This window comes from Chaetomium strumarium, assembly GCF_033439665.1.
Source record: "Chaetomium strumarium strain CBS 333.67 chromosome Unknown B0T15scaffold_3, whole genome shotgun sequence".
In the NCBI taxonomy this organism is placed as follows: Eukaryota; Fungi; Ascomycota; class Sordariomycetes; order Sordariales; family Chaetomiaceae; genus Chaetomium; species Chaetomium strumarium.
In genome coordinates, this window is record NW_026944431.1 from 4,036,735 (window position 1) to 4,061,530 (window position 24,796).

The following is a 24,796-nucleotide window of genomic DNA, read 5'->3' on the forward strand; positions in this document are numbered from 1 at the left end:
AGCCAAGAGCCTGGGGGGTATCCCGTTATATATAGCTGGCTGTGAGCCAGCTGTCAATCATCACAACAAACACGTCCTCCGCGAGAAGCGACGAATGAGTCCCCAGAAGAGCGGCGTGCGCCGGCGCCACTCGGCCAAATTGTCCAACACCGCCCTCCGAGAGCCCGAGGTCATTCATGCTGCGAAACGACCAGAACAGGAAGCTCTATAGGGAACCCCTGTGATAGTCCGGCCGGTTGAGGGGAAGCCATTGCTGGGCAGGGCCGACTTTTCCAAGTTGGTGGGCGCCGTCAAGCGGCCAGTCGAATCGCCGATCCAAAAGCGCACCACGCGGTGTAGCTACCGAGGTTCGGATGGCAATGCGCTTCACGAGGAGCGGCCACGAGGGGGGGCCATGGCCGCACCTGGGGTAACCCGGAGAAGGGACCTTGGCGGGGAAATACCCACCGCGAGTGTACACTGCAGTCTGGAGAGAAGGCCGTGTATGGCTGCCTGCCATGGAAGACGTGCAGAGATCGGTATGACGATGACGCAAAGGTCGGCGTTTGTGCAAGCACGGCGGTCTAATACGACATTTGGGACCTTGGGTGCTGCCCGATACATCAGAAGCAGGGGTCTGCAGGGCGGTCCCTGTGCGACATCAAGCGGCCAAAGGGGGAAACCATGTGCCGCCTCGGGTCGCATGAGATGCGGTATTAGAGGCGGCTGAAGCATGAAACAGCCGCCACGTGAACCGGCCTGACTGGCTGACGGTGACATTTTTTTCATCAGCCTGTACATGTCCCCAGGTCGGTGTCGTAACTCACATATGAAGAGCATGGAATTTCTTCCAAGGCTGAAGCTTCTAACCTGGAAGGTCTGCGCCTTGGCCAGTAAGTAGTAAGTGCTACAGCAGAAGCTTAGGCAAAGGTGGCTTGACATGGGTGGTACCAATGACACTGCCGATGCTCACCGATCTTGTCGTCATCGCCATATCCCTCCTCGATGCCATCGCAGCGGCTCGATCTGCTCAAACAGCCAGGCGGATTGGCGCTGGCGGGCAAGCACGGCGTTAGCACAAAATGGCGGGGCACACAAGTGTCGCGCTGCTTCGGCAACCCCTCCACATACTGAGAATGCTGCCAGAGAGCAAGCAACGACACGATGTTAAGGTTAAAGTTAACGTTACCAGAGTGTAGTCGTCGATGGGTCCCACGGAACCACCCACTGTTCAGCTCCATTCAGGTGGGTCTGCTAGACTGCCAGTGGAGCTCAGAAGCGGGTCTGGGTAAGGGTTGAACTGGCGGCAAGGGTGGCTTCCATCGCGGTAGACATGCCACAATCCAGAACGCCTTTCCCCAAGAGAGGGTATACTGTGATATGCGATTGTCATTGAGAAGCCAAGTTCACCCGTATGGCGCACGCCTTGAAGGTGTAAAGCTCTCAGTAGAAGTTGGAATTTCTCTGGGCCCCGTCGATACTCGACCGAGGACCCGAGGGGTACATCGACCTGGATTCATCATCCCGGAATTTTCAGCCACCTGCTGCGTCGATGAGAATAACCTAGAAGCTAGACGCCACAACGGATTTGGAAGAGGCTTTGTATCTCTACGCTGGCCAGGAACGAGGACTCGCTTGTCGAAGAGCGACATCTGGGCATGATGAATGCCCCGGGCCGTCGTAAAGCACGAGAGAGGCCGGCTCAAAAGGACGAACCGGCTTCACTTTCAAGCCTGAGGCAACGCAGTGTTTTCAAAGATAATAATGATGCTCCATTGACCAGCAGTGCAGCTTTGCGTCGTCCTAAAACTCACAACCCTCCGGCGACTAATCCCCTTCCTCTCCCCTACCAGCAGAGATAACCAGACCCCCTGAAACACCCGACGATTGACAGTTGACTTTACACAGTCTCAATTATTCTGGTGTGGCTTCTTCCTTGATTCCTCCTCAAGGAGGCCAGTGAATTAGCGCTTCGAATTCGGATTGCGCTGCGAGGTGGGCTTCGAACCGCCCTTCGAAGTCCCCTGGCTCTGATTGTTGTCCTTCTTCTTCGGCCTTGCGCATTCGGCATTGGGATTGTATTCGCTGTGGGAAGGGGGCGACCAGCCTGCCACCCCCTCAGGTACAGGGACCGTGTAGGATGTATTGCATTTTGTGCACCAGTTAGTGCAAGAACCCCACTGAGGCATGTTGAAAGTTGGATAGCGTCGGTCGACAAGGTCGTGATAGATGTTCGGTATGCGCGAGTTCAACTGTAGGCAGATGGCCAGTGTTGTAGATGTACGAATCGTGGGAGTGATGTCGGAGAACAACGCTGACGTAGATGTAGTAGAGCTATGATACCTTATATACCTCGTTTACTCTCTCGGAGCCTGGCTGTCACCGTGGCCATGTTGTTTCACAGAAGCCAGAGACCTACCCTTGCTGAATACTCCTCGAAACCAGTGCCTGCGCATCCTCCTCGCGTGGGGCAGTGTCGTCGTTGCCTGCTTTTCGCTTTTGGCTGGCAAGGGTAAAAAGAAATAATGCGAGCTAGTAGGCTTAGAGGCGCTGGCCGTCAGATAGTCGATAGTACACTTCAGATCCTCACGACCGGAGAGAGAGGTCGGCGGATTAACGCCAGCAGCTCTCTGCCTACAAAACGGATACCGTGCTGTCGGGTCCCTTGCGTTGCCTGTGACTGGGATATCCGGTCGTCTCTGCGCCGCAATATCCACTCGGGCCGCCCGTGCCACTCCCCGTCAAACACCTACTAGTAACTCAAGGCTCCAGGTCTCCGTTGGTATGAGTATTGGGTTGGTTGCGTGGGTGCTTTCCTCTGCAGAAGTGTCAGAAGTGTCAGAAGTGTCATGGCCCCAAGTAGATATTATAGATATTATACGGGCCTGAAATGGACCGGGAAAGTGTATGAAGACCGGGAGCACAAGCGGGCGCCCTACCTAGTCTCGCTCTCCACCTGGTCACCTCCAGGCGGTGCCGTTACCCCAGTCCGGGGTAATCGTGTTACCTCCTCTGTTGCTTCCCTATTAGCACCCTTGATGTCCTCGCTCGAGCATATCGTAGCGCTACATTTTTGCGCTAAGTTGGCTCTTGCGATGTTGGGGCGGGTTATGTTTCGGTTACCCTAACCCTGGAATGCTGGGCTGGAACGAACCAACATGAACCCCTCCATATGGTCACAGGACCATGCTAAGCCTAAACTGGGTGTCAGGTTGCTTATGTGCCCGCACCTCCGCGCCAGTTGCAGCCTGCAGGAAGTTCAGAACCTGACTGTGCCTTGCAATTTCCGACATCGCACCAGCCCTCAAAAGCGTCAAAAACCCCTCTGCCACACTGCGAAGATGATGGGAGTCTGGCATTAGGCCGACCATATGGTGGTAATGTTGCTGGACGGAGACGACCTCCTATATGCTCTCATGGCTAAGGATCACCTCATTAGCGTTCACCCGCCTGCAAATCTGGATGCTGGGCTTCCCACGATGTTATAGGATGTCCTGGATATCCGTAATGATGTTCGTGATTCCGGCTACCTACGGAATTCCAGAGTGTGCATCACTTTATCGGTCCGATATGATATAGCTACGACATCACAAGTTAGGGGCCGCCAGGACGCAAAGCAAGATCCGCCCAGGATCTCACGACTGCATTAACGGAGGGCGATTCAAGCAGGCTATCCGCAGCTTCCCCGGCGTTTCTTGAAGCACCAGCTCGTTGTGATAGTGCGCGCTTGCCGCCGTACCGAACGTGGACACGCATGAGAGGTGCATCATAGCATCAGGCCACTCAGCATTCCCCCGACGAAGGATGCCAACCGCCACTCCTCCCGACAATTTCGAGGTACCGGTTCTGATCGAGGATGTGTCGAGGCCCAGTATGGCCTTCTTCCACGGCGAGCCTTGGCTATGCGCGCCAAAGTGGTTGCCTCCAGGTTGTGGGACTTGGTAACCCTGGTGATTCCGAGAAGTCAAGGGGATTCTAAGAATGTGCTATACTGTTCGTGATATCTGGTCGACTCACTGCTCGCAGAGTCAAGCGGCGGCCGGAAAGAGGGCGCTCGCTTCCCCGATGTAGTTGAGTCACGGCTTGGCGGTTTTCAACCCGGAGCTCTCCGGAATCACAATATGCCTCCTTGCTCGCTCTAAGGCTAGCTGTATTGTACAAGGCCCGATGTCCCGCCGTCACGGTCGATCGAAGCCACCACCCTTCAGGCTATATCGCAGCGGGCCGTTACAGCGTTCGCGTCGAGAACTCGGCGAGTCTCGTTTCAGCGCCTGAGCATCTGTGGCCCGACCTGGCGTCGCTGGCAGTCTCATGCATATCGCGATCCCCTAATTTCTTTGACTGCCGACGTTGCCCAGTAAGGTTCGGCGCGGAAGTTCAAGTCCGGCTTGGCGTAATTCAGGCTGGGAATGGCACGGCGTTAACAACTCGGAGGATGGTTGGTACCTATGACTTCACATGTCTACATTACGTTGACGTTAGCGTCGCTGAGACTCGCGACACACCCAGATTTGACGCCCGCACTCGGGAAGCAGTGTGTGATAGAGGAACGCATGAAGCCTGCGTCCTCACCGAGGAGGGACGGCAGATTTTCTCAATATGCCTTCGTATGCGGCAACCGTGCGCTCGCCGGCTTCCTCCGATCCGGACGGTCAGGCAGTGTCAGGTGCTTCGGGACCCTCCGGCTCGACCGAGGGACAGTAAAACGGTAACGTTAGTTAGTTCCTGGAGGTTAGCCGAGTTCGCATGATTGCAACTACCGCCGCCGGCTGTCGGCACTGCGAGCCTGTGTGAGGCTTGCTTCGCCAAGCTGCACGTCCGCGCAGATCGGGGCTAGCGCATGCACATGGCCGGAAAGGGCAGGAATTAGATCCGAACGGGCGGGGTGCAGCGCCACGGACGCGCATCGTCGCAGGAGACGCTTCTCACATGTCGGTTTCTCAGGCACAGCTGGCCACTACCCACCGCCAGGGACTAGCGCGGGCGGGAGATCGATCGTGGGAGATCTTCGAGAAGGACAGCCGGGGATACTAAGGCCGTAAGTCGACTTCGAGTCCTCCCAGCACCACCATCCCCTTGCCTTCCGATACATTCCGGAGGACAGACGGAAGCCCAGATACTATCATGAGCCCAGGACAAACAGATCTCGCTGAAACATGAGGCTGAACAAATGCCGGCAGCGACTGACACGTCACACGGAAAGAGTTGCGGCTAGGTACGGCCGTACTGTACAACAAAGTATCAGCGTACTAGGGTCGCGCAAACCAACCAAGTCGATCGAAGCCAGGCCGGGCAATCGCAAGCGATGAGGACACTGAGACACGAATGAGATTAGGGCCCTCTTCCGCTATAGGCTCATGTCTGGAGGGTGTGGAAAATGTGATCTGTTCGATTCTGACGGCAAACAGAGTGAACTCAGTTGCAAACCTGCAACGCACCAATCAGCGCTCGCGGACACTGGCAAATGTCTGAATCGGGAAGTCCGGGCGGAATGCGGACTAGAACGCCGGGACTTCCAACGGCCGGGCGATCAACAGCCCAGGTCGGCCGGATCGTGATGTTTTTAGTGTGACGGCGCACAGAATACAAGGAGCTACCGTGGAGCCTTGCGGTCGCAGGGTCTGCTCGAGTCTCCCGTATGTATTGTATTGTACCCTCGGGCGCCGTGCCAGATAACCGAAGCTAGTAGGTGCGAAAGTACCTACATAACGACGTCAACCTAACCCACTATGCGATCGGAGCCATTACCCGCACCGAGCTATGTCACGGTGGCACCGGGCTGTCCCAGGTTTGCAGCTCAGATTGCGCTAGCCTTTCACCTCTCGGATGGGAACCCGGTTTGAGCCAGACGCTTGTTTCCCTGGCTGCAAACAGCACGAGATCTTCTGGGGCGTTGTCGTGCAGAGTGACTTCAACACAGCAGGCACTGTGTGGCATGTCAGGGAGATTGGCGGTCAAGCATGCTCTCAGGCAAGTGACGAAACAAATTCCATTGGAAATATGATCTGTAACTCCGCGAAACGCAGAAAAAGCAACCGCGCCCTGAGATAAAGCAAACCGACGAGCAGAAAGAAGGAGAGGGGTGAGGCTACCAGCACGCACAGTTTCCCTGCTCCCTTGAATCATGGTTTTCTTCCTGATGACGCCTGTGGCCCCCTTAACTTTTCCATGTCCCCGTTCGCTTTCTCGTCTCCCGTTCCCCATTCCCTGTAGTGTTCCGTCCCGTACCATCCGCCATCCGGTGGTCCATCCTCGGGTAATGAACCCTATCCAGTCTATTCCACGCGCCCCAAGCCAAGTAGTGGAAAGCAGTAGAGATGGAAAAGAAAAACCCCGTAACCCACGTCCTTCTATCCGAAAGGTTCCCCGTACGTAACGAAAGAAAAGATGCAAGGGAGCGTGGTCCTGCCGTCGCTTTCTGTAGGGGTGATGCCGAGCAGGGAGCAAAGATGTGGATCAGAAAGTACCAAGCAGTTGGGTGAAGAGAGCCGATGCCAGACTGGTGGGACGCCGCAGGATCGGTTTGACGGGGGGGCGGGTATCCCAGGAGGGCGGCACCATAATTTCGATGGAGTTGCGTGTAACACTGTCTGACGGTGCATGTCATGGGGGTCCCGGCCGTTCGTTCCGGCCGTTTGCGGGTACCTGTCGCTTGTCAGCCGCCAATGTCTCTTTGGGTGCAAACGGGTTGGGAATTGGGCGGTCAAGCGGGAATCTGCCGCGGCGCAGGGGCACAGTTCCGCGGCCGGATGCCGGTTTACATGAGCCGCTGAGACGCAGGCCGACATGCCGTTCAACGGCCGGTATTGCACGGTGGTGGTCAGGATGAAACTCACCTGTACTCTGACGACAACTGGGTTGGCCACGGCAGTCAGAATAGAGTTGCCCGTTTATTCCTCCCCTCCGTCCGATCCAGCCTCGATAAACGCACCGATCCGACGTGCCTCCAGGTACGGCACCCACTCTTAGGCACTCTCCATGCAAGAACGACAGGTGTGGAACCGGCAGTATCGACACTCCCAGATGAACCAAAAGGGGCCACTGTGGCAGACTTGGCACCTCCACTGGATCAAAGTGTTGTCCGACTTGATCATGATAAAAGAGTGCGCACAATGGCCGGCGAGTGCCATCTTGTCTGTCGTGCCGAATCTCTTTTCTCCAGTTGTCGATGCACTTGGGATCGAAGCGTGTGCCAAGCTAAGGCCGGTTTAGCTGTTATTGGTGCTATGCGGGTGTGCCTCAAAAGGGAAATAGCCCCTTGCTTCTGGCGTGTTAGTGCCGGGCAGTGGTGACAACATGATGATGCCACTCACGAGGAGATGACGGGGGGTTCAGCCACCCAGATTTCCAGTGGATGAGCTAAAGGCGGAGTGTTTGGCGTGCGTAATGGTTGTGATGGTAATGGTTGTGGTCCAAACCGCGGTTGTAAGTCCTGGGGAAGTGAAGTGTGCGGTTACTGCCAGAGTCGAACCACGATGAGGGAAGCCCGGGCTATTTGAGCTTTGAAGCAGGAGTATCTGGGAACACCGCGGTGGATGGTGACAGTCGAACGGATTGAACTGGTCGTTTGTCAAACGTGGGTCTGCAACGGGAGTCTGATTGTAGATGCGTTGCAGAGGTAAACGAGGGCGATGAGGGGTCTTTGGGCTGTAGTGCAAGCGGAAACTAGTGTGGAGGCGCCTGGTAACGGGTAGACGGGTTGTAGATCGGCCGGCTGGACTTCTCAATACAGATAGAAGATGGTTTGGCGGTCGGTGAACCAGAGACGGGGCGGGCCAGCGATATGCGGTCTTTATTCAGACTACCCGGCTGCCGAAGAGAGGGATATCCTGGAATGGACATGGGATATGAGTGCTTCGCCGACGCCTCACTAATTCTCCGACTCCCTTCAAGACGTCCACGCCACTCCCCTGATGGCTCGGGTTGTTCATGGGTCGAGCGTTCGCGTGTAATTTGGTGTGTAGGAAGTCGGCCCTGGCCAAGCAGCAACGTCATGAGAAACCCAACCGCATCCACCGTCAAACACACAAGCGCAAAAAGGCAGTGTACAGTACCCAGGTCGATTGGGACTACTTGTGCCGCTGCAGAGGACGCAAAGACAAAGAAAGAGACTTGGAAAGGTCTGTATCCATTCTCCAACGCCAGCAACCCTGGCAACGCTTGGATCCAAGACCCCTGTCAGGATAGACAGCGAACGCTTGTGGAGCAGCTGACCTTTGCTCACGATGGGATCATGGACGCAAGTAGCACCACAAACCGAAAAGAACGGATTGGTCTCATGGCCGGGCCTTCCCTGTATCGCTTCTCACTGAGCCGTCCGTGGTTTTCCTGATACGGCTCCCTTGCAAGCGCGTCGCAACCTCTTCTGGGTCTGCTGGCCTGATGGGGGTATAAGACAGCGGTGTAAGTGAGCGTTTAGCCGTCAACCTTCGACCAACCTTGGTTATCGTGTTCCCTTTGGGCGGCACGTCAATCAGAAAAGGGCCTCGACATCCAAACAGACAGCGACTCTGGTTACGGATGGAGTGACTGGCTGGCTATGCTGCATGGATGGTGTATTCCGGCGGCTCTCTTGGTTGCAGACATGGATGAGACATGCCCAAACGCACTACCATTGGCCCGGTAGAGATCGAGGGAGCAGAAACGCTTGGGGCAGCACAGTCCACCACGAAAGGCCTCTCTGGGTTAGCTTTGGTTTGCCTAACCAGTGGCGGGCGCGGACTCGGCCGAATACGATGACAAAGACGCTAGTAATGACGGAGGACGATGACCTCGATTTATTAGTGGCGCGCGCGCGCCGTGCTGCAGTGGTAGGGTTTGCGAAGAGTCTCCTTCGAATCTGGCGTGGCACAGGGGAGCACACATTCGCCGTCCGATGCCCGCGCCGGGTACCTTGCATACACTAGAGCTCCGACAGGACAACGGTTCAGCCGAGAGGGCCGGCGATGCCCTGTTGGGAAGTCGAACAAGGCGGATAAAAAAGACGTTGCGGCGTGGCGGGGTGAGTGCCGGGTCCCGGAAGGCGAGCCGACACGACACAGCAAGCAAGACTGCCGCCGGCTGCTGATCCTCGAGCCCGAGCGCGTTGTCGAGTCTTGGGGCGCGCAGGCGATGTGGTTCGACCGTTCAACATGAGCAGGACGATGATGCCCCACCCCGTTGTCTGATGTTGCTGATGGGGGCAAGGTTAGCGGACGACGCCGGCCAGGGGAAATTGGACAGATCTGGAAGGGGAAGGCGCGTTGTTTCTCCACGGTGGGGACAAACGCGGCAGTGGAGGGGCAAGTCGCACCTCCAATCCCGCCCTGGAGGACCGGTGAGAGGAGACGCGGCCATCTTCAATGCGGCGGTCTTATTATGTTGCAAGTAACGTGCTCAAGATCTCCTGCGTTTTGGCGGCCCTCCCGTCGTCCGCAGGTGGCATGTCAGGTCGAAGCTCGCCCGCCTTGTTCCGTCCACCGAACCTGGAAACGTCGCGATGTCCATCCAATCCCCTCGACCCCCGCGTTGCTGCCCCTCCAACCCCTCATCCCGCGTTGCTGTGCCGCAGCCACAGCATGCGGCCGTGACTTGACCGGTTTCCAGAAGAGGAACCGTTGCACAATACATACCCTTCAGAAACGGCTTACGGAAAGCGCTTCCAAGCACCCATGCCTCTTAGATTTGCATGACAACTGTGGCCGACTTCCTACCAACGGCTCGGTCTGCCTAAGTGAGATACTTCACATTATATGCTGCGTGTTTTAGCACATGCGCCATGTCTCGAGCATGTGAGGCGGAGTTGCCGGGTATCAGTCGGAGCTTGGTATGTATGTATGTATCCGTACGCTAGGTAGTATGAACCCTAGTGTAATTCCTTCTACAGCCCTGCTCGTTTCTCCCCCAACTTGTTGTTCCAGTTTGTGTTCAGCTGCCTGGCAGGGCCAGCTAGCCAGGACAGGCCATCCCAGCAAAGAACTTTCTTGGGACCTTCTATGGAGCCACCTGACAGCGGGTCTCATCCGTGCGACAGGGGCCGCCGAACCATCAAGGTTGGCGGACGAGACCAGCAGGTCCCGCGTGCACCCCCTCCGGGCTCGAGAATCGAGAAGGCGCGCAACGACGAGCAAATACAATCAGGCTTATTTACTGATCTCTCTGCGAAAATGTGTCGGGAGCTTTGTATGCACTAAGCGAGCATCATGATTATCTGCTCCCGCACAGTTCTCTGCATACGACCGCCAACCCGCCCCTCTGAGCGCTTGTGTAACACCTGGAGGGTCTAGTTTGATGTGGCTGCTCTCCTGTTTCGACAGGAACTCATTGCCGCCCTTACCCCAATCTCGTATCAGCGGTCGGGGAAAGACCGGTTTGCAACCTCCTTAGGAGTCGACTCCACAGCCATTATGCGTAACATCCTTCGGCAGGCGCCTACGGGCTATACATCCCCTGTCCGTTGACTCCCCGGAGGATTCCCTACCACAGTACCTATGTACATACTCGCCTGTCACACCCACGGCACCATGAGAGGCAACCACTATCTGATCGTACCCCGCACCCAAGACAATGGTGGGTGTCCTTCATGCCGCCGCTCGGTTCTCGTGTACCGGCTCGCTCCTTGGTATATGCGGTTCTCACATAGAGAAGCGGCAAAGACGATAGCATTCCGCCAGGTCGGCCACCTTGAGAGCATTGGGTGTCAGTATCAGTAAGGCAGGGGCATATTATGGCCGACATTCAGAGAATAGGACGCTAGGTCCTGGGCAGAGGCCCGAGAACATTCGGCGAACAGGCGGTCCTTTTCAGCTTGAAGGGCATAGTTAATGGCGGAGGTTGGCGGTCGCCCGTGTATCCATGCCAAGGTGCCCATGTTCGTTATAAGTCCGTCATGGTCAGATAGAGTACACGTACACACATACATCTCCTCTCTGACTTACACACCCAACCCCCCCCCCCCCCCCCCCCCCCCCAGTACGCTACCTCTCCTCCAACGCCTTCTCCCTCGGCCCGGTAACCAACTCAAACCCGCCCGGATCCAACTGCAGCGCATGCCTGCTCCCAGTGATACTCCTTAGCTGGCTGTCATACTTCATCATCTCCTTCAGCGGCGCCTTGCCCACGATGGTCAGCATCCGGACGACCGCCTTCTTCGGATCGCGCAGGCTCTGCACCGACTCGTACGGGTCGGGTGGGACGTAGACCTTGCTCACGTCGACCCGGGCGTTTTCTTCCTCTTCGCCCTCAGCCACGGCCTCGTCCTCGGGCTTGCGCACCTCCAGCACCTGCCCGCCGCGCGCGGCGACCAGGTCGTGCTGGATCGCGTGCCCGGCTTCTTCGGGGCAGTGGATGCGCACGTGGGTGAACGGCTCGAGGATGCCGACCTGCCTGCGGGCGTGGGCTTCCTTGAGTGCGCCGCGCACGGCATGCAACGCCGCGTTGGTGATGTGCCCGCCGGTTGAGGCGGATGTGCCGAAGAAGTCGGTCGACGGGTCGAAAGTGAGGTGCACGTGACAGCGGCGGACGGGGGCACTGCGTCGGGGCCCTCGTGCAAGTCCTGCGATGGCGCCGTTGAAGAGCTGCTGGCGCACGAGCTCGGGGTCAAACGGGAGGATATTGTCGGTATTGGTGTTTTTCCCGGTCGTGGGGAGCGGGATAGCTATGTGGATGATATTGCCGTCGCGCTCGATGCTGGATTCGAGGACGGTGTCGTGATGGTGCGCCTCGAGGGGTTCGATGCTGGCTGTGCAGGCCGCCTTGCCTGCGCTGTCGCGGATGGTGCGGTCGTACACGGCGCGGTGAGGCCCCGTTGGGCTGAGGAGGCACTCCGAGTACTCAACTTCAATGTCGCCCCACATGGCCGACTCCCGGTCGATTCGGTAATGGGTCAGGAGGCGGTCTTGAGCTATCTCGAGGTGCAGCAGGCCCATCCCGGAGAGGATCAGCTGCTCCGTCTTCTCGTCCTTGGTCCACCTGATGCTGGGGTCCTCGCGCGACAGCTTGTTGAGTGCTTCCTCCAGCTTCTCGGCTGCCGTGCGCGTGTACGGCTCGATGGCGATGAAGGCGACCGCGGGCGGGATCTCTGGCGCTTTGATGCGGAGGTTTCTAAAGGGCTCGGGGGCGGTGTTGTGCTGGCGGGGGAACGTAAGCAGCGTGTCTCCCGTGCGGGCGAATTTCAGCCCGGTCATGGCGCCAATGTGTCCGGTGGGTAGATTCGGTATCTCGTGGTGGTCCTTTGCCGACACGTGGAGTAAGTGCTGAGGCTTCTCGGACGTGTGCATGTTGCTGTTCCACATGTGGCTGCTCCGGCTGAAGGCGCCGTGATAGACACGCAGCCAGCTCATCATGCCCCGGCGTGGATCGTCGACGACCTTGAAGACGTGGGCAAGAGCGGTGACTGGTGGCTCGTGCTGATGGTGTCCCTTTTTCTTGACGGGCTCTGTGAGAAGCTCGGGCAGAGTGTGCGCATTAACACCCATAATCTGCAGTGGTGGCCTGTCGGTCGGACTGGGAAGGTAGTCGACGACGGCATCCAACAGCGGCTGGACGCCAATGTTCCGTAGACTAGCGCCTGCGAAAACCGGAGTAAACTTGGCCTCGCCATCCATGATCAAGCGCCGGATGGCCTGCTTGATCGAGGACGAGGGGACGTCCTTCTCCAGCTCGAGGAACTCCTCCATGATCTGATCGTCGTTTTCCGACAGCGCCTCAATCAGACGGAGCCGAGCCCTTTCCATCTCCTCTCGCAGCGCCTGGTTCTCCTTGGCGATGCTTTCCTTGCTGACTACCGACATGGCGCCGGTGCTCGAAAACCGCAGGCCGAGCTCGTGGATCACGTCGATGACGCCGACAAAGTCGTCCTTCTGCCACCACGGAATCTGGCAGAGCAGAGGCCAGGTCCTCAACCGGGATGCCACCTCTTGGACCGACCGTTTGAAGCTGGCACCGTCGCGATCCAACTTGTTGACAAAGAGCAGGCGGGGGATCTTGGAAAGCTGTGCAGACTCCCACACGCGCTCGGTGTGCGTCTCGACGCCCTTGACAGAGTCGAGGATGCACACGGCGCCGTCCAGGATGGGCAAGCAGCGGTCGACCTCGTAGCGAAAGTCCTGGTGGCCGGGCGTGTCGATGAGGTTGATGGTCTTGGGCTCATGGCCCGGCGGACACACCGACTTCGGCGGCCACTGGAAGGTGATGGCGGCCGACTGGATGGTAATGCCGCGCTCCCGCTCCATGGGCAGGAAGTCCGTGGTGGTGTTGCCATGGTCAACATCTGGCTGGTCAGCGTGGGTTACGATGCGCGACTCGCCCGCTGGGACATACTCCCGATATGGCGTGTACGGCCGCTGTGGTACAGCATGCGCTCCGTGGTGGTCGTCTTGCCCTGGGGGAAGTCAGCGACGCTATGCGGATATCAGAGGCATTCAGGGCAAGACACGCACCGCATCGACGTGGGCGATGATGCCGATGTTGCGGATGCTCTCAATCCGTGCCTCGTGATGGGCATGCTCGCTGGAGTAGCTCCTCACACACCTGCTGTGGGCGAATTGGGCATTTCTCAGCACCAATACGGCCATTGGCAACACAGGCCGCAGCCTGCTCGAGCCATTGCGGAGGGGCGCGCTGCAGAGCATCCCAGAACTCGGAGTGTGGAAGCTCAACTTCGGGGGAGGCGAATTTCCCAAGACACAGCACGCAAGACCGAAGAACAAGCCTCAGTCTGGCAAAGCGGATGTATGGTTATCCTTCATGTCAACTCGCCAGACTGCGAGCTCTCATTCAAACAAACGTTTGATCTCACAATTGTATCACATCTCACATTTGAGCTTGAGCCCTAAGGTAGGCATGGATGTTGTGCTTTTCCAGACATGGGAGCTTCGAAGGCCTGTGCACGACGCCTCACCAATCCGGGCTTGGCGCCAAGACCGTTCGTCCCGTCCAGGGGCGGGCAGGCAGCTGCGCCGCTCTTCAACCACGGATGGCGATGCGGAGCAGTTGCGATGCGCAGCCAAATATTCTCATTCCTTGATTAGGTATGTGCGCTTGACTGAAGGACTCCTCCTGCCATCGCGATTACAACGTCTGGCCGAATTGGCCTCCTCCAGCTCGACCAACACAGACGGCTGCCCTCTACAACACCACGTCATCGCACGCGAGGATAATCTGCCGAGGACCACGCCATGGACTACAGCGCATCGATGCACGACCCGGAACACCCTGTTGAGGCCTCGCCTTGGGGCAATTCGCCAACTTCCTCGCCCCGGCTCAACAACCGCACCACATTCGGCTCTCTCGGGGGCGAGACCCCGAGCTCCCCATTCCGCAACGGCCTCGATGACGGCGGCTTTGGCGCCAGCGATACCGAGTACCGGCGACCCGATACCGCAAGCACCGTCTCACATACCACCGATGCCCCGCCAGAAGAGCCGGCCCCGGCCGAATCCCACCCTGCACAACAAGGTTACGCCGGCGAGCAAGGGCCAACATCGCCGCAGCCCCAACAGCAGCAGCCGGAGCAGCAGCAAGTTCAACAGCCTGCGCCTGGCCAAGCACCGGGACCACAGCAACAGCAACAGCAACACCACCACCATCAGCAGCAGCGTAAGCCGCCACCGCCGCAGTTCAAGCTGCAGGCTAAGATTACTGGGCTGGAGCGCACGGGACGGAAGGATCCCATCTTGAGATTCGATGTACATGTACGTGTCGTCTATAGTTATAGGCGCGGGACTCTCTTGCTGATTGTGGCAGACCAACCTTCCCGCCTTTAGGACTACGCAGTACCGCGACGTGCGCCGTCTCCATTCCGAGTTCATCAAGCTTGCCGAGCACCTGATCTCGGCCAACCCCGAAGCCATCGTGCCATCCGTGCCGCCGGCTCTGACTTCTGCCGGTGCCGGCACCGAGGAGGACGAGGTGCGGGTCAAGGCGCTCATGCAGCGATGGTTCAACTACGTGTGCAGCAACGAGGTGCTGATGCGGGACGATGAGATGGTGCTCTTCGTCGAGAGCGATTTCGGCTACAGCCCCATGGTCAAGAAAAAGCAGCCCGCAACAGGCGTGCGCCGCAAGATCCTCAAGCAGTTCGCCCCGCCCCCGGATGACACGCCCGAGCTGCAGGACGCCCGGCCCATCGTCAAGCTGTTTTACCTGGGCTCCATGGACGCCGGCCACAAGGTGGACAAACTCGTCAAGTCACGGAGAGGTAAAATCATCATCCGTCCCCCATTCCTCCCTGAACCATCCCTAACCGTACCACAGGCTTAGGCCTCGCGGAATCCGAATTCGGCGTCAAGCTTGGCGCAATGAACGTGCAAGAACCGCACCCCGGCCTGGCCAACGCCTACCGCAAGCTCGGCAAGATCATCCAGACAGTGGGCGACTACCACGCGGCGCAGGCCACGGCTGAAGCCACCACGATCGGCGATCCGTTCCAGTACCACTCGCAGGACGCCTTCATCGTCAAGGAGACCCTGACGAACCGGCAGATCCTGATCCGCGAGTTCCTCCAGGCCCAGGAGAACACGCGCAGCAAGCTCAACGCCGCCGACCGGCTCAAGGCCTCGTCCAACGTGCGCCGCGAGAAGGTCGACGAGGCCATCGCCGCGCTCGACGAGGCCCGCCAGGCCGAGTCGGCGCTCTACCAGAAGACGACGCGCGTCACGCAGAACCTGGTCCACGAGCGCCGCCGCTGGTTCGCCCGCACCGCCGCCGACCTGCGCCTCAGCATCCGCGAGTATGTCTTGCGCGAGATTGAGGCCGAGCGCCGCACCCTGGCCCTGCTGGAGTCCGTCCGCCCGGACATACGCTCCATCGACGGCAGTGGCGGCCTGAGCCGCCTCGGCAGGGAGAGCCACCCGACCGTGCGCCGATCCAGTCTCGCGGCGAGCCAGGGGCCCAAGGGCGATGCGTGGAGCGGCGTGCCGCGACGATCCGCCGATGCCATGAGCCGCAGCGTGTCCGGGAGTCTGGTGGGGAGCTCGGTGGCCGAGGGCGAAGAAGGGCTCGAAGGGGAGGGCAGCGAGCAGGGAGCCAGGGGGAGGGCGCTGAGCGGCGCCCGCGGGGGGATGCCGGGTTTGGCAGAGGAGGACGATGAGGATCGCGTTGACGCGAGGAATGCGGCGAGTCGGTTGGCTACGAGCACGTTCTGACCGGATTGATTGCCATTCTACGGTATGTGTGATAGGGTAGGCGAGGCAGCGTCAGGAGACTGAAGGGAGGGCTAGGGTACATGACGTATTAAGAGTCTATTGTCTAGGGTTACGTTTGGGGCGAGCTATGGCTTCGAATGCATCGAGGCTTACATTAGGCAGATATCTCCCTTCACCTCTCTTCCCCCGACAGAGCGTGTATCGACGAGGACTCAGATTGTATGCACTGGTACTCTTCCAGGCTCGCCGCCGGGGCAGGGACCTCCGTGGCCTGCTGTCCCCGAACATCATTCTAACCCCCACGTATGGAACCTCCCAGACGACGGTCTCTGTTCGACACGCTGCTGTCTGTCCCCCACGCATCTCCTCCCTCAGACGGCTCGGTACCCGGCAGGGCCGTCCCGTCGTGGGGGTGTTGACATTTATGGTTCTCCTCTCAGGGGAAGTTGTGAGCATGTTTTTCTCACAAGGTCCTCACTCTTATGTCTCTTGCCCTTTGGTGTGCAGTAGGGTTGCATCGGCCGGAGCTCGATTGCAATTCCGAACATACCGCGGGATCTCCTTGGCCGCATGCATTAAATTCCATATGATACATAGGTAAGTTAAAAGTATGACCCGTGTGTCCCGCCCGCTCAGCAAGCGAGCGGCCAAAAGTTGCAGAGTCACCGCCTCGTCTCCATAACATCGGTAGAACGAGCGTTGGAGGTTGCGTCGCCATTGGCCCGGCTTAAGACCGGAGGCGAGCTCGCCAAACACGCGGGCAGACAGGTAGGCCGTGACGCCGCGGCCGGTGTGAACAACCGCTGCGGGGATATGCACGCTTCGCAGCCCGGGCTGCAGCACCGCATCTCGTCCTAGCTTGGCCGTGACCTCGCTATCAAGGTTGTGTGTGTATCTCGAACCATGCCACGGAGCATTCCGGGGTGTAATTCTGTTGGCCTGAGGGCCGAAGATCCTTGATGATCTCGCCACCTCGATGCGCAAAGTCAGAGCTCTACTGTGCGACAACGGATTAGCGACGTTCTGTACTGTACTGTGTACTACGGAAGTGTCGCTCAACGTCGATCACGGGTAGCCCAGCCGCTTCGCATTCAGCCGCGTCAAGTTGGCCCCAGTTGGAACCGCTTTGCTCTCTTGGGCAGCATGCCCGTGCATACCGGGAGCCCCGGAACACCTCGCTAGGAGTGCAACTCCCGGGCCGGCGGCCATGGTGGCGCGAGATCCACGGGTCCCTTTTGCTGAAGGTGTGAGCTCATTCACCGACAGGATTGGCTGTCGCAGAGCCGAGTTCGACGGTGCAAGCATGGCATGCCATAGCCCTGGCACTCAGGAGCAAGGGCACCGGTAGACTCTGAGAACTTCGGCTGGGTGTCCGCGAGCACAAGCATCTGTCGGATCGTTGCCATCCAACGCGGTTTTCCAGATTGAGACTTCCTGGTCATCATCGGTGTGCAGCACGGCGTGGTGCTGACACTGAGCTCGAGGCACCGCTGGATTCGGCAGATGAAGACAACCGGCCACTTGTTGGAGCTCCTGTTGGCCTCTTCTCCTACACTACGGTGTGGTCCTGCAGTCAGATCTCTGGCCCGAGAACCCTAGCGGCTCCACATGCGCCCTGGCATGATGAGATCGTGGGGCTGGGCGAAGTTCTTGCTTTTTCTTTGGAGCCGCCACGAACCCCTGTTCGAACTCCAATTTCCCCAATGTTGTACACTACATACCAAGCGGTACCAACAACTTATCCTCGCACGCCTCGGTGATGGTGTTATCCGAACGACGCGCGATGGGAATCAGATGGAGAGATCGGTAGCAATAACAGGCAGTGTCCGACGCCGGATGGTGGCCCGGGAAGGTGCTGCATCGATAATGCATGATGCTGCCTGTTATCAGGACCGTATCTGTGAGCGCGACCGGCAATTGCCAGCCAGGACGGCCACGCACTGGACCTGGATAGCAACCACCCTGGTCCGTTAATTCTAGCGGAAGCCTTGATAAGGAACCGGTGGTGTAGACCTTGCACTGCGGGTGTGTGCTGCTGTGTCACTCACGCAGCTCGGTACTGCCCTGAGCTAGTTGGCGGATACGTCGTATCGCCCAATCTTCCGGAAGACTTCTGGATTGTGCCGGGCGGCGAAGACGCATTCCGTCCGAAACAGTCACTTTGTCCTCAATGTACAATACATACATGACTGTGGTACACGACCGGAGTACAGAGTACACAAAGAGCCTGGTCGCCCTTTGCTCCGTTTCATGTCCCTGGAGGGATGGGACACTGCTCGCCATGTGCGCTTGGCATAGGGCCGGCAAAATGCGAATGCAGAGCCATTGACCTGAGCTTGACACAGGAGTTCCTCATCAGTTGTGACGTTCCTCTCCGCTTGCGGGCAGATCGTCACATCGACTCAAGATGAAACCTCTGGCGCATTCCTGCACCATAACAATTTCTTCTGGTAGACCAGTGGGTTGGCGGTGGTTGGCACGGTTGGGCCTACCGGGCCGTTTCGACCCCGGTTGATGACCCTGGTTGATGATCCCGACTGGGGGAGCAACTGGTGGGGCCGGTGAGTTGCGAGATACGATGGCGCCTCGTTCACATGTAAGTTGGCTAGCACACACGTGTAGGTAATCGCTTCTCATGATGGCGGCAACGGAGCGGTGATGGTTGCCATGTGAAGCTCCCGGCGTCTGGAGATTCCCGTCAACTATCACTCAATGGAGTAGCACTCGGCAGCGTTTCGGTGCAGAGACATTGCACAAGCCTCCCGTTCCCCAGAAGACGGTGCATATCGACAAGCGAACTCGGTCTCGCTAATCGCTCGGGACTGGCCTACGTGAGAGGCGGACAGCGAGATATGGGAAAAGACAACAAGTACGTAGCAAGTTTTGACTACGTACGGTATTTCCGTGAGGAGGAACACCGTGATACGGTGAGTCGGTGAGGGATGGCTCCCAGGTTCCTTCCGAGTTCTTGCCCAGCCGCAGTTGTTCTTTCCTTCTTCGGTGCGGTTCACCGCGATAGACTTTTCTGCCCCCTTGTCCATGTCACCGAATGCTCAACCCCACCAACTCCACCCTTCTTCAACGACCCTGATCCCCTCGTGAGAATCTCACAGTTGCCATCATGCATTGCCTCTAGGCAAGACGTTTTCGTAAAGCGGCACGACCAAAACCAGATCGGATGAATCAACGCGATAGCGTGCGAGAGACATCTATCCAATCCTCGTTGATCAAGGCGTTACTCGGTCATAGAGACGTCCGGGTATTCTCAGGTCCAGCATTGCAGCGACGGGATGGCAACACCACTCGGGAGCTGTGTTGGTTCGCTAATAAGTGCTAACCGGTCCTGAATTGAATACCATCTTCCGTTGTTGATATCGCAATGATTGCCGCTCGTCCATACGCGCGGCGTACCAATCGCGATTGCGTGCTCGTACGAGAGACAGCTATTCGCTGCCGTTCCTGGCCATCAACGGATGGCTGAGATTGAGACTGTCGCATCTGTGGTCTGAGTCCGAGTACGGCCCGTACTTGTCAGTACCAGGCACCCAAGTCTACAGTGTACCCGACTCCAACCAACAGCGAGGTATCCACAATGCACCCGCCGTGGAAGCCATCCTCTGCATCTTCTGGCGAAAGCACCTAATTACTGCCACCGTTTGCCATCGCCGGAGCTCCACACACAGCTCGAGCAGCCCCAGACAGGAAAGACCCTCGCCCCCAGTGCTCCTGGATCGTCTTGTGACTGGCCGGAATCAGCTCGATTTCGTCGGCGGCACATTGTCCCTTCTGCGTCCTGGATCCGTATCATGCTCCACGAGCTCGTCCGTTGCACCACCCATAGCTGCCATTGTCACTGTCATTGCATGACAGAAAGCCGCTAGCATGCGGCGGCTCCGGCTCCGGCTCAAGGCCCATCCATGGGTACGTGTTATGGATCCCGCGACGCTGCCGCCCGGCGCCGATAGACATGGGTGATGGGTGCTCGTGCCGAAGCTTCACCTCGACACTAGCCTGCTTCCATGCTCTCCCGAGATTGTCGGGGTTGCTCTGGAGCGCGTTTTGCCTAGCCTCTTTAGTCCGCACAGAGATAACCAGTTGATACCTGACTGGCGAGCCCTGCCGGAAGCATGCTCGCGGTCCAGAAGATGCATCTTCTCGTCCGCTCCCGGCCCTTGCATCACCTTGACGTCCGTATGGCTTTGCTCTTGCCTCGCTGACCCCCCGGACAATGCAGATCCGGGATTGACACATTCACAGCACGCCAACGATTTTCATATCCGACGGCCGAGCCTACGAGCATACTTATAGAGTGGGGGTCGTCCTAGCTTCTCTTAGGCTTTCATCATCTCTCACCTCTCTACGTCTCGTTGTTGCTCCCGTAGTGAAGTCTACTGTCATTCTCACACTAACGGGCACAATCGGTGCACATCTTACTAGAAGCTCTACACGCTCTACCAGTGAAGGCCTTACACCCTCTCCTCCTTACATCCCGCGCGGCAGCGACCAAGGAGAGCCGTAAGCCTCTCTTCTACCCCACGGCGAAGCCACTTCCGTTGGTCAGCTCGTCCTATCCCACGCCTCACATCCCACGCCCGTCCCACTTCCCGCCGACATGGCGCCCTCCGCGATGGGCGAGCCGGCGCCAATGCACCTACCCGCCGCCTCAAAAGCTTCGACGATTAACGCCTCTGTCTTACATGGGCCGCGCGATCTACGAATGGTAACGCCTACTTTCCTGAGGACCCTTTGCCCCGTCATCTCAGATCTCAGATCTCGTTACAACTAACCAGGGTCCCACGTCCTGCTTTTTCCGGCCCCTTCCGCTTTCTCGGTGACCCTCACTAACAACTCGCTCCAGGAAACGCGGACCATCGAGGAACCGGGCATCGGCGAGCTTCAAATCGCCGTCCACACAACCGGCATCTGCGGGTCCGATGTCAGCTATTACAAGAAGTTCGCCAATGGCGACCTCTGCGCCTGCATGCCGCTCTCGCTCGGCCACGAGTCGTCCGGCACGGTCGTTGCCATCGGTGCCCAGGTGACAGGCTTCAGTATTGGCGACCGGGTGGCACTCGAGGTCGGCATCCCTTGTGGTCAGTGTGGCATCTGTCGCCAGGGCAGGTATAACCTGTGCAAACGCATGAGATTCAGGAGTAGCGCCAAATCAGTGCCCCATTTCCAGGGCACATTGCAGGAGAGAATCAACCATCCCGCAGCGTGGTGCCACAAGTATGTCCGTCGCCAGACCATGTAAAAGGGCCGTGAGGCTAACACCCGCACAGGCTTCCGGACAATATCTCTTTCGATGCCGCTGCCCTGCTTGAGCCGCTGTCAGTCGCTATCCATGCCGTTAACCGGGCGAGGCCAACCCCCGGTTCAACCGCTCTGGTCATCGGCGCTGGCGCCGTTGGCCTGCTTACCGCCGCGATGGCCAGGCAATCCGGCTGCTCCGTGGTAACCATCGCCGACGTCGACCAGGGCCGTGTTGACTTCGCTATCGCCAAGGGCTTTGCAACGCACGGCTTTGTCGTTCCAAGACCGCTGCATACCTGCTCCAGCAGCTCTTCAATGTACAGCGGCAGCAGCTCTGGCACCTCGACACCCCTAGATGGCGTCATGACTCCCGGGAGCACATATTCCTTCCAAAGCCAACTTGACTACGCCAAGACCCTTGCCGCAGACATGCTTGGGTTGACGAGCACCTCTAACCCCCTGCTCGTGGACGACGAGGATGACGGTGTCGACGTCACCTTTGAATGCACCGGCAAGGAGGTGTGCATGCACACCTCCCTCTACGCCACCCGTCCCGGCGGCAAGGTCATCATGGTCGGCATGGGCACGCCGATCCAGACGCTGCCCATGTCGGTCGCGCACCTCCGCGAGATCGATATCTTGGGCATCTTCCGTTATGCCAATACCTATGCGACGGGCATCAGGATACTGTGTGCCAGGGAGAAGACGCCGTCTGCCGCTGGGTATATCATACCGAACCTGGATGACATGGTCACGCACCGGTTCAAAGGGTTGGAGAATGCCCGGCGGGCGTTCGAGCTGGCGAGTAGGACCGTCGATGACGAGGGGAACCTAGTGTTGAAGGTTGTTATCGAGGCTTAGGTCTACAAAAAGCGGCTGGTGGATACCCCCAATTCTGCGCTTGTCTGATTTTCTAGGGGTCGCTCTTCCCCCGTTAATATTCCTGGGCCTTCCAAATCATGAGCAACGATTATAGAAGAATGGGCTGGATTGGCTGCTCGGATTGGAGCGGCGACAGTAGCAAGGCGGCAGATTGTTGGTCTGGTTCTCTAGAGTGCGGCTGATTATCGGGTGAAACGGTACCGGATATAGACATTGGGATGGCTTTTCGTTGCCTGCCTTGTTTGGTGTGCGGTTATTTCTTTGGCCAGCTTCTCTTTCCTTTCAGCTCGGGATGGGGGATGGCTGTGATAATGAGTAGAACCAAGATGTTTGAGCAGATCTCCTGGTCAGAAAACGTCGTACACAAAGCTTCAAGAGAGAACAAATCCCGTACAGTACTTGGGGCTGTGAGCGTTTTTCCACCGATGGGCCCCTCTAAAGAAGAGCCAGATCTACGACACAATCGGGGCTAGTTGGCCGTGACATAATCAACAGGCAAGTTTAAACAGCTTCGATTCCCTGTACGTGTCATCATGGGGGGTTGCGCGTCTCAGTTCTCTCAATTCCCCTTATTGTCATTGTCATAGCCATGCTTTCCGTCCCGTCTAAGAGACCGGAATCCCAATCTATGTAGAGTAGCCTTCTCGTCTACCTAACGCGAGACTGTCTGCCCTTGCTTTTAGAGACCAGGAACGCCAGGAACGCCAACCCCCCCTCTCTCCAGCGCCTAAAAGAATCCTTAAATAACTCAGCTTCACTACATCGTCAGCCCGGCCGTCCGCGCGTGTTTTGATGCTTCTAGGACGCGAAACTTCTTGCCCGCCGCGCGGACCTCGTCCACGCTGGCTACGAGATCCGAGAGGAGCGAGATGAGGTTGACGTCGTTGGTCTCGCGCTGGATTTCACGCTCCAGTGTGGCCTGCTCGGCGGGCGCGACAAGGTCGGCGTTGGCCACGAGCGCCTGGATGTGTCGGAGGATGGTGTTGGAGGGGGCTGTGTAGGTGCCGTTGGAGGCGCGTGCAACGTCGGCTGCTTCCGCGGTGGTCTGTTTGCCCTGCGTGAAATCCGGTGGCAGCCGCTCGAGGTACGTGATGATCAACGCGAGGCGGGATCTCATCATCTTGATGGCGTTGTATCGGGCTTGGAGGGCCGACATGTACTCGGCCTCGGCGCGGGTGAGATTGACATCCGAGCCTGGTGCGGCTGGCACTTCGGTGGACGTCGCTGTCGTTGGGATGTCTTTCTTGGATTTGCTGCTGTCCTCATATGCGACCGCCCGACGCTTTCCTTTACCGTCGTCGACTGCGATCTTCTTGTCGAATTGCTCGAGGATGTGCTTTTCGGTGCCGTCTACCGTGGCGTTGGCGCCGCCTTCCCGGATGTATTGCATGGCGATCATCTCGGCCTCGCCTGTTTCCGTAGTGTAGGGCAGCTTGCGGAAGCGAAGAACCATGTTGGAGCTGGAGTCTGCATCCTTCATCTCCCTGTCTTCGCCCTCGGCGTCCTTGACGCTGTCCTCTGCTTCCATGTTGCTCTCGTATATCGTGATCGGTAGCGGATCGCCGGATACCGGGGCCAACATGTCTTCGATGTGGAAGCCGAGAAGCACTGCCGACTCGTTGTAGGCGCTAATCTGTCGGTGGATGGGAAGGTGCAGGGCGGTTGGGCCTGACTTGTTCACGAGCGAGTACCAGCCAACGAGGTCGAGCGCGGGGCTCTTGTGGACGAGTTTCACTAGGATAGAGCGGTCAGTTACGTGGCAGGGAACGGGAGCAGAGGTCACGAACTCTGTTCCAGACGTTGCTTGAACCAGCTCTGGTCGAGCTCGTAGAAGCCGTCATCATTCTTGGCTGTCTTGCAGCTGAAGCTGTGCTCGATGGTGATCTCACGACCATTCTGCTGGCCTAGCAACGTACCAACCACAGCACCCTTGAATCCGCGCTGGTATCCGCGGACGATGAAGTCGGAGATCTCGAGAATAGGCAGCGGGTGCAGCACTATCTGCAGGGCCGAGTCAGACGCCTTCTGGGTCGACAGCAGCTCGCTGGCTGCTTGGCCGGCCATGGCTGTCTTTGCGTCGGATGTAAACAGAATCAAAGCAATGTGGAAACCCCGAGCCGCACTTCCTTTGATTGCAGTTCGTTCAGACCTTGCGAAAGAGGCAGTCGTTGTTGGGTGAGTTGTCGCGGGGTCGGTCGGTTTGCGAGGCAGAAGGGCGGCCTTGCTCCGCTGGGCTACCGCTAAGCTGTTGAAGCTTGGCAGATGCAGCTTGCAGCTCCTACTAGCTTGCCAACCGCCGTCCAGCTGGCAAACTCTATGTATTAGCAGGCTCCTTTCTGAGAAGGACAGTACACCCACCACACATCGATGACAACCAGACTTACACCTTAGGGAACGGGAAAAAATGAAGACTCAGTTGCTCTATTATGTTTCTTCCTTTTCTTTATCATCTTCACTCTCTCATTTCTTTTTCTCCATTTTCGCCTCTTCCTCTCCCCCTTCTCCCCCTTCTCCCGCTTCTCTTTTTCCTCTGCTCCTTCTGCTCCTTCTGCTATAGT

The 24,796-nt window shown here is 58.0% G+C and overlaps 6 protein-coding genes across 6 annotated transcripts; 3 read left to right on the forward strand and 3 right to left on the reverse strand.

The window, feature by feature from the left end:
• Positions 1-152: 152 nt before the first annotated feature.
• On the reverse strand, positions 153-1,260 carry B0T15DRAFT_530569 (uncharacterized protein). Its single transcript, XM_062869179.1, has 2 exons — positions 807-1,260; positions 153-746 (listed from the first exon to the last, which is right to left on the reverse strand). Exons 1-2 carry the CDS (start codon positions 919-921, stop codon positions 367-369), a joined length of 495 nt encoding a protein of 164 aa, XP_062723351.1. The 5' UTR covers positions 922-1,260; the 3' UTR covers positions 153-366.
• Positions 1,261-10,926: 9,666 nt separating this feature from the next.
• B0T15DRAFT_530595 (P-loop containing nucleoside triphosphate hydrolase protein) lies at positions 10,927-13,835 on the reverse strand. Its single transcript, XM_062869180.1, has 3 exons — positions 13,398-13,835; positions 13,279-13,339; positions 10,927-13,228 (listed from the first exon to the last, which is right to left on the reverse strand). Exons 1-3 carry the CDS (start codon positions 13,587-13,589, stop codon positions 10,935-10,937), a joined length of 2,547 nt encoding a protein of 848 aa, XP_062723352.1. The 5' UTR covers positions 13,590-13,835; the 3' UTR covers positions 10,927-10,934.
• Positions 13,836-13,847: 12 nt separating this feature from the next.
• Positions 13,848-16,151, forward strand: B0T15DRAFT_182914 (uncharacterized protein). The gene is made up of 3 exons (XM_062862331.1): positions 13,848-14,651; positions 14,704-15,157; positions 15,214-16,151. The coding sequence occupies exons 1-3, from the start codon at positions 14,136-14,138 to the stop codon at positions 16,101-16,103; spliced, it is 1,860 nt and encodes a 619-aa protein (XP_062723353.1). The 5' UTR covers positions 13,848-14,135; the 3' UTR covers positions 16,104-16,151.
• On the forward strand, positions 16,065-16,735 carry B0T15DRAFT_182910 (uncharacterized protein). The gene has a single exon (XM_062862330.1). The coding sequence runs from the start codon at positions 16,231-16,233 to the stop codon at positions 16,702-16,704; it is 474 nt and encodes a 157-aa protein (XP_062723354.1). The 5' UTR covers positions 16,065-16,230; the 3' UTR covers positions 16,705-16,735.
• Positions 16,736-20,535: 3,800 nt separating this feature from the next.
• B0T15DRAFT_182947 (chaperonin 10-like protein) lies at positions 20,536-22,337 on the forward strand. The gene is made up of 3 exons (XM_062862332.1): positions 20,536-20,823; positions 20,962-21,332; positions 21,386-22,337. Exons 1-3 carry the CDS (start codon positions 20,716-20,718, stop codon positions 22,215-22,217), a joined length of 1,311 nt encoding a protein of 436 aa, XP_062723355.1. The 5' UTR covers positions 20,536-20,715; the 3' UTR covers positions 22,218-22,337.
• Positions 22,338-22,853: 516 nt separating this feature from the next.
• Positions 22,854-24,486, reverse strand: B0T15DRAFT_182952 (uncharacterized protein). Its single transcript, XM_062862333.1, has 2 exons — positions 24,026-24,486; positions 22,854-23,972 (listed from the first exon to the last, which is right to left on the reverse strand). Exons 1-2 carry the CDS (start codon positions 24,300-24,302, stop codon positions 22,996-22,998), a joined length of 1,254 nt encoding a protein of 417 aa, XP_062723356.1. The 5' UTR covers positions 24,303-24,486; the 3' UTR covers positions 22,854-22,995.
• Positions 24,487-24,796: the final 310 nt, after the last annotated feature.